The sequence below is a fragment of the Populus trichocarpa genome, chromosome 18 (genome assembly GCF_000002775.5).
Source record: "Populus trichocarpa isolate Nisqually-1 chromosome 18, P.trichocarpa_v4.1, whole genome shotgun sequence".
In the NCBI taxonomy this organism is placed as follows: domain Eukaryota; kingdom Viridiplantae; phylum Streptophyta; class Magnoliopsida; order Malpighiales; family Salicaceae; genus Populus; species Populus trichocarpa.
In genome coordinates this window covers 11,243,351-11,251,325 of record NC_037302.2, presented here as the reverse complement: position 1 = coordinate 11,251,325, position 7,975 = coordinate 11,243,351, and the positions used below count along the sequence as shown (strand labels likewise).

Below are 7,975 nucleotides of genomic sequence, written 5' to 3'. Positions count from 1 at the left end.
CTAGGGTGTAGCATGCTGCCAGATCCAATGCTCATGAGTCTGGCATGACTATCAAACTCAACGCACTTAAAATATTATTTATACTCTTAATATTTTTTTTTTACATTTTAAAAAAATTATTAGAGAAAAATGCGGACCAATAAACTAGTAATTACTAAGCTCACTTGAATAGGTTGACATCAAAACTCAATGCTAGCCCATGTTGAAAAATCATTGATTTTATTAAATTTAATTGATTTTATATAAATTTAAATCAAATAAAATTAAGAAAAAAACTTTTTCTTATAAGGTCTCATCAAATAAAAAATAAGAAAAAAACTTATTTATTTAGATATCTTATGATTGGTTGAGCCAATAATTTGTTTTTGTTATTATTTTAACAAGTATTTGAAGATTATTATTGGCTGCAAAATCTTTTAAAAGTGTCTAAAAGTGTGTAATCATTATTTTTAAAAATATTATTTATATATATATTAAAATAATATTTTTAACAATTAACCCATTAAAACAATTAAAAAATATATAAAAAATTATTTTTAATTAAAAAATTTAAATTTCGATCAATTTCTATTTTAAGCTGCGCTTAAAAAAAAGAAAAAGAAAAGATGGCGGGAAGGATGAGAAAGTGGCACCCATGTAAAATTGTAAATAAATGACCACAGGCTTCTTCGAGACGCTAACACAGAAAATTTATGATAAACAGAAAACGCAACAGCAGAGGCTGTGACAGAGAGACATAAAAATGTATGGGAGCAGCCAATTCGATGGAAGCGCCGCAGCCTTCATGGGCGGCGGATTCATGCCTACTCAAACCGCTCACCCTCCTTCTGATTCCTCCTCCATCTCCAAAGTACCTTTTCATTTCTCTTGTCTTTTTACTCAGTTTTACTTTGATCATCAAATAAATTGAAAATTTCCTAATTTTGTTGTTTAAATGAACGGTAGATCAGGGTTTTGGTTTATGCTTTTCCTGAACCTAGGAAAATTAGCTATACCTTGTAGTTCGTGGGAGCATAAGAAGATTATTAGGGTTTTATTTGTATATTTTTTTTTTTAATTACAGAATCGGGAGGCGCGGTGCTTGTTTCCGCTGACTGTGAAGCAGATAAGCAACCTAGCAAGTAATAATGAATCTAATTTCATCATTGATGGTGCTGAAGTTAACAATGTAACGTTTTGTTTTTATCACACTAGTAGGACTTGGGTTCTCTTTCTTTCTTTCTTTCGTTCTTTTTTTTTAAAAAAAAAATTGGATTATGAGGTTTTTCTTTAAAAAAATTGTTTAGGTTACAATTGTGGGGAGGGTATCCCACAAGGAAGACAAGGCCAGCGAGTACACTTTTTTAGTTGATGATGGAACTGGACAGATTGAATGTACCAAATGGTGAATTTCCTTTCAATTTTGTTGGTTTTTTTTTTTTTTTAAATTCCGTGTCGGGGAATTGCACTGTGGGGTTATTTAGAGTTCCATTTGATTAAGTAGTGTTTAGTGTTTCAATTAGTAATATTGTGGCTATAATGCAATTTTTTTCATGTTGTACAGGGTTCAAGAAAGCTTAGATACAGAACAAATGGGGGAAATCTTGTATGTTTTGTACCACACTCAGACTATGCCTACTTGCCCTTTCTTAAAATTCTTGTTGCTTATAGCTTAATTGATTAATTAATTTTCTTTTTCAATTATAATTTTCCACCACATCATGTTTTTCACTGAAAAGATTGTGTGCATGTTGGGCTGTTGAGGTTGTGTGAGGAAAATAAATGGAAGCTTGAAAATTTTTTGCATGTTGGCTTGGAATGGAAATTGCTGGTGTAGGATGCCAATTTTCATTTCGATTTCCTTCAACCTCAGCAGACAAGATGAGCATGAAAGATTATTCCTGAACTATTTGTTTAACACCTAAATAGATTTTCAAGTGACCTCATCTTTTTACATTTAAATTAATATGTTTGATACTATTTTAATTACCTTTACTGTAGAGTTGGCATGTATGTTCGTGTTCATGGACACTTGAGAGGGCTGCAAGGCAGAAGGTTCTTGAATGTCTTCTCCATTAGGTATGTATTTGTATTTCCTTTTCTTTCATCTGTTTATTTTTTCATGAATACGGACAAGGTAGACCTGCAACCCAGCACAGAATGCCTGTTACTCTGTAGTTATTAGGTTGTTGTTGGATAAGGTATAGGCCCATAAATTGTCTACATGCTGTTTGATTATTTTATTTCTATGTCAGTCATCTTTTGAAATCCTATATGGTCCAATTACTATTGAGGTGTCTGGTTAACTCGCAATTTAAATTTTTTTAGTTACCTTTATTTATTTTTTAACTGCACAACTTACTTTATGTAATAATTCTCAAGTCATAACATAAGTTTTTCCAGACTATCCCTATAAGGATGCTACTTAAGTTTGTATTTCAAAGTTCCATTACCAGGGAAAAGTTCTTTCCTAACCTCAGGGCAGTTGCTTTGAAAAAAATAGGAGAAGCTGCAATGTGATTCTTTTAACAATAATTTGGAACCATCCTTCTGATTTATTAGGACTAAGGTGGGTCATTCTAAGGGATGTGTTGAGATTAGGAGCTCATCTTCCCCCCTTTTGACTTAAATTTGCACTAAAATGGTGTGTTCTTGTTCAATTGAATGCACAGAAGAGCAATAGCATTTTAAGCAAACTGTTTTACTTTTGCATTTCTTTGAAGATAATACCCATATTGTCTTACTTATAGATCTTCTGATATTTTTATCTAATGGAATACCCTTTAATCTTATTCAAAGAAATTTGGTGGCAACCAGATACTCATTGACTTATCATATTTTTTTGGTGCCAAACATACTGAGTAAAGATGATATATTTTTGTACAATTTTGGAACCAGCATCCGAGACTCTTTGTACAAGTTTGATCTTGTGCATATTTCACCCCCTTTGCCTGCCTTGCTCCTTTTTATGGATCTGCAGTCATTCAGTTTTACAAATACAAACTATTTTCATGCATTGCATGTTATGGCAAGCAGAAAACAACAAATTTTAGATTGACTTGGCTTCATTATTATTTTTTGCGTCTGTTAGGAGCATGTGTATATCTGAATCAGGAACTGTATGGGAGAAGTCAGTTTGTTAATGTTACTTATTCTCAAATCTTCAGTTGCAGCATTTGTTTCTTGTAAGAGAGTTGCAGCGCATCTGGATAAAACAATGCTGTCTGTTGTGTTGAATAAAGTGTTGTCAAAGGCAAAAGGTGATAAAGGCACCAAGCCTGTAAAATGCCCGAGGCACACCCTAGGTGCTTGCTCAAATGAACCAAGGCGATATGCTATAGATAAAAAAAAAAGTGTATAATATTATATTATATAAATCTAAAATTTATATCTCCCCAATTAATATTAGATCATTAGAAAATAAAAATAAAATATAAAATACCATAACGTGGTCATATAAAACTATATTTTTCAAAACAAAATAAGATAATTTAAAGTAGTAAGCAGCCAAATAGATTAAAAAGCAAACTTAAATATCATCATTTTTATTCATTAATCTTCAAAAACATCTTCATCCATGCTTTCTTGTTATGTACTTGTGTTGTTGTTCTCTGACTCTGTTCAATGCAAAGTTTGGTTGGTGTTTCTCTTCAAGCATCCTTCCTTGACATGACTGCATGTCTCCCGCTTTAATTATTATTTTTTTTTATTTTTTTACCCTAATCTTTGGTTTTTGCAAAAATACCCCTAAGTTGTTTCTTGTGGTAAATTAAAAAATGGACAAATAGGTCAAAACATAAATCAGTAAAAAAAAATCCAACAGAAAAAGGAAGTATTTCAACTAGGCACTTGCTTTAATGCCAACTCATGAGGTGCTCACTGAGGTAGCGCTTCATTGAAATTCATTGCATGAGGCTAATAAAGGTGTTGTAGACTTGCCTTGTCTAGAGTGCCTAGGCTAACTTGAATGTATGACTTTTCCCCATCCATCTGTGTACTTTCTATTCTCTCTTCCTTTACTTGAGAGATCCTAACAAATATATATACTTGAGAGGGTTTATTTTCATTTTTATTGCAATTATACTGAACACTAATTGAGTAGTAACTCTGTTATTGGCCAACTCAACCCATCTTAAGCTGTGTGGTTAGGTGTCTTGATTGAGCAATTTTGCATTTCTGGTCTGAATGCGCGGGCTTTGAATATTCTTAGCATGGTGTTCTCAGTAGTTTGCTGTCAGAAATGGTGTTTCCATTTTAATTCTCTAGTGGCTGACTATGATTGCTGGTTTTGAATTTGGAGTCTAGGCAAAAGATGACAAACTGATCTTTGCACAGTACCACTTCAACACTATTCTTTTGGCCCTCAGAACCTTTTCTCAATGTTTCACCTTTTAAAAATCAAAGTAAAATTATTACATTTTCACTTCTAAATATCAAAGTGACATTCTTTTGTTAGTATTAATATCCATTGACAAGAGATTCCCTTTTTGGACTTCCTTTTTCATAGCTTAATTTCACGCATCTAATTAATGAAAAACTGCCTCTTCTGACAAAAGAAAGCTATCATGGTTACAATTGTTTGTCCTGTTTCCTAGTTGAATTATTTGTCTGAATAAAACCTCCAGCATTTTATGTGTTATTTTTCTGACTATTAACGTGACTATTCTCTTGTAGAGTCTTAACTTCAGACTTTTTGTGTGGTTTTCAGGCCTGTTACTGACTTTAATGAGATTCCAGGCCATTTCATTGAGTGCATATATGTCCACTTCTACAATACCAGGTTACAGGTATTGGTCTATTTATTGCAATAATGCTCTAGTTTTTTTCAGCATGATTTTGTAATTGATACGATACGGTAGCTTTGATTGTGCACCACATTTTCTCACTGGATATGACCTCATACCACTAAATTCAGGGTGTCACTTCTCAGCCCCCAGTAGCAAATTCAACAAGTATCCCTTTAAAGGGATACCAAACTGCCCCTCCATATCAAGTAATCAATCTCATCCTGAGAATATTGTTTTGCTGACTTGTTGAGTGATCTTTTTATTGGTGCTCAAATTTTCTTCTTTCAGTCTTCTGTGTATTCCAGTGCTGATGGACTGAACAATGTTAGTCAGATGATATTAAATTTCTTGCAGCAACCTGCATATCTGTAAGATACATTTGATACCCTGAAATTCTGAAGTGAAACTTTTATTTTAATGAATGTTGCTAGGTGAAATATAACACAAACCATTGGATACATGTGACCCACAGATGGGTGCCAGGGCCTCATATCCAATGGTGCTGGGAATTCATGTCCTTTTTTTCATTAAACATGGCACTACTCAACTCTGCAATGAATTTTCTTGTCTTCATAGTGTTGAACTCTCATTAAGCTCTTTTCTTATATATCTACTTCTATCTGCTGTTGCGTATTCAGTTTAACCTAGCACATCATATAACCATTTGGATGTGTTCTCTTGTTAGTTGTTTTATTTTTTTTGAAATCTTTAATTGAACACTTGAACTTGCGACCAGGAAAATCTATAGGCAAGTGGTCAGCTGGTCATATCTACAATAGGGTCCATGATAATTTATAATGGGAGAATAGCTATAGCCTTTTGGCAACTTTCAGCAGCTACCAAAACTCCTTTGTTTACCCCTGTTTCCTGTAATGCACCACTGCTTGCAAATATTAACTCTAGCTACAATTTGCAAGAAGCAAATAAAAAAACATAGAACATGCCAATCCCGTGAACCAGCTTGTATAAGGTGGTCAAAAGATGACTGGATAGAGAACGGAAATTAGTATGCTTATAAATATGCTCTGCATCCACAATACCATTTACTTGATTAATTACATGTAATTACAGATTATGTATGAACTCTCCAATTCTACTTAATGCATTGTAATAACGTGCAGTGGAACATAATTTTATCAATGTTCTGTTTAACCCACTATTAATAGACCATAGAAGTTTAAATAAGATGATTTGTTTTGTGGGTGATTTATAAAAGATGAATACTTAGTTCATCCAAAGACAATATTCTGCACTCTTGTCTGCACAAATGTGCAGGCAAGTTCTTGTGTTTGTGTAATAGATGCAAATTATACTTGAACATGTCTGTATGCAGACATGCATCCCTTTCTGGATGTTAACAACATTTGGTCCTTGATGAGATCTTAGACTATGTACTTCAATTCGGAACGCTAAAGTTTATCCAGTAGTCAAGCTTTATTGTTGTTCATGTATTTGCTGCATGCTCATTATATGTTGTTTGAGAACTTTGACCCATCGTGATCTTCAATTCTCTAGGAACACCGAGGGAGCTCACTACGATGTCATTGCCCGTCAGCTAAACATTCCAATGAATAAGCTCAAGTCTCATTCTCCCGCCCCCTCTCTTATGTGTAAGCTTTCAGAGAGGAATTTGCTAACATCCCCTTCCTTGCTCTTTGACAGGGAAGAACTACAGATGCTGGTTGACAATGGCCTCGTTTATACAACAATCAACGATGATTACTATAAGTCTACTGTTAATGCCTGATATCTTTATATGTTTTGCTAATGGTCATGCGGCCTTGGCAGTATTTGGGATTTGTTTCCCTAATCATCCTCAGCATGGTTGAGAAAAGTAGCACACTTTGTGTAAGGTTTGTCCATGGAATGTGCTTCCGTTTGTTTATATGAAATGAAGGAAGAGTCCTGCTGTTATATAGCATATTATAGTTAGTTATATAGAGCCCATTTAATCTCCTTGGTACGGTGACATTGCCAACGGTCCAGTAATCTGCCATTCTATCGTACCCAATGAAGGGCAAAGGATGCAGTCTCGTGTTCAAGTCCCAGCTTTGTCAGTGTGTTTGTATGAGAGAGCTTCCATTGCACAGAAAATTAAACACGAGAAAACATAACTAGGAAGAGGTAGGTGGGTCTTGAGAACACTAACCCATTTGTTTCTGCAGGGACAGACAGAACGCGTTTCTGGAAGGTCGCACGTGTGAACCGATAGGGTTTTTCGAAATCACGTGCGCTAACAATACAACAGCCTACCTCCGTAGCCCTGCCTCGGCAACCGAGCTAGTTGTCTTCTAATTGAGAGAGGGCACGTGCAAGTTGTCATCTAATTGAGAAAGGGCACGTGCACTAGCCCTAAATCTTTGACCATTCTCAGATCGGATTGTTTACAAGCAACTTATTTAATAACAGCAAGTTACAGCCTTTGTCTTATTTCAGTTGTTAATTTTGCCCAAGTAGACTATGACTATGAGAGCTTCCTTTATTCCCTCGGCCTGGCTGTAATTGTAGAATCAAGGATGGGTAAATACATGTCTTACAAAAGAATGGAAGAAATAATAATAAATGACAACAAGGTATATAGAAGGGTGATTATTTCTGGTTTGGTTTGGTTTTTATTTTAAAAAATAACCAAATTATTTTTAAAAAAAATAAAACTGAAACCTATTTGAAATTGATTTTAACCCCGATTAATTTTGATTTTAGTTAATTTATGACAAAAACTAGAAAAATTTATATATAGTTTTTTTGGGTTTTTTGTGACTTCTAATGGGCTTTTGAAAGCCTTGTAATTGGTCTGAAAAGTCAGAGAAGATGTTGGAATGCACTGGATGTGAGGGAATAGTGGTGGCGCGTCATCGCCGATAGAAAAAAAATCTTATGGATCAGAATTGACTTCTCTTTTCTCTTCTTGTGTTAGCAGTGTTGTATCTAATTACCTACAAACAAGAGAAATTCACACAAAACAATCGATTTTATTTTTTATTGTAACAATCTCGGTTTATTTTTTTTTCATAGATGGCTTCTGTTAGTGGCTCAAGGCATAGAGGTTTGGCTGGGTTGTGGTTTGTTTTGAGGAGTAGCGTTGATTGGAGAAGGCATTGAATGAGGCTTCGGCTGGAGTGGCTGGAGTTATAATTGTCGGTTAAGATGGAAGTTGGTGTGTGGTGTATCTCAACGTCGGTGGGGATGGAAATGGGTTTGTGTTGGTG

General features: G+C 34.6%; 1 protein-coding gene across 3 annotated transcripts; it reads left to right on the top strand.

The window, feature by feature from the left end:
- Positions 1-642: 642 nt before the first annotated feature.
- On the top strand, positions 643-6,687 carry LOC7488964 (replication protein A 32 kDa subunit B). Of its 3 annotated transcripts, none has more exons than XM_024589816.2 (10): positions 645-850; positions 1,064-1,168; positions 1,287-1,384; positions 1,544-1,585; positions 1,981-2,058; positions 4,688-4,766; positions 4,910-4,972; positions 5,055-5,134; positions 6,282-6,347; positions 6,429-6,687. In XM_024589816.2, the coding sequence occupies exons 1-10, from the start codon at positions 743-745 to the stop codon at positions 6,511-6,513; spliced, it is 804 nt and encodes a 267-aa protein (XP_024445584.1). In that variant the 5' UTR covers positions 645-742; the 3' UTR covers positions 6,514-6,687. The 3 variants fall into 3 exon arrangements, with proteins under 3 accessions (XP_024445585.1, XP_024445584.1, XP_002325047.1); XM_002325011.4 differs by having other exon boundaries at positions 650-850; positions 4,895-4,972; XM_024589817.2 differs by lacking the exon at positions 1,064-1,168 and having other exon boundaries at positions 643-850; positions 4,895-4,972.
- Positions 6,688-7,975: the final 1,288 nt, after the last annotated feature.

What these genes read in the sequence shown, in the direction of transcription:
- LOC7488964 (XM_002325011.4), top strand. Translation starts at nt 743, where the DNA reads ATGTATGGGAGCAGCCAATTCGATGGAAGCGCCGCAGCCTTCATGGGC. An exon ending in ATTCCTCCTCCATCTCCAAA is followed by an intron (nt 851 to 1,063) that starts GTACCTTTTCAT and finishes TTTTAATTACAG; the next exon opens with AATCGGGAGGCGCGGTGCTT. An exon ending in ATGGTGCTGAAGTTAACAAT is followed by an intron (nt 1,169 to 1,286) that starts GTAACGTTTTGT and finishes AAAATTGTTTAG; the next exon opens with GTTACAATTGTGGGGAGGGT.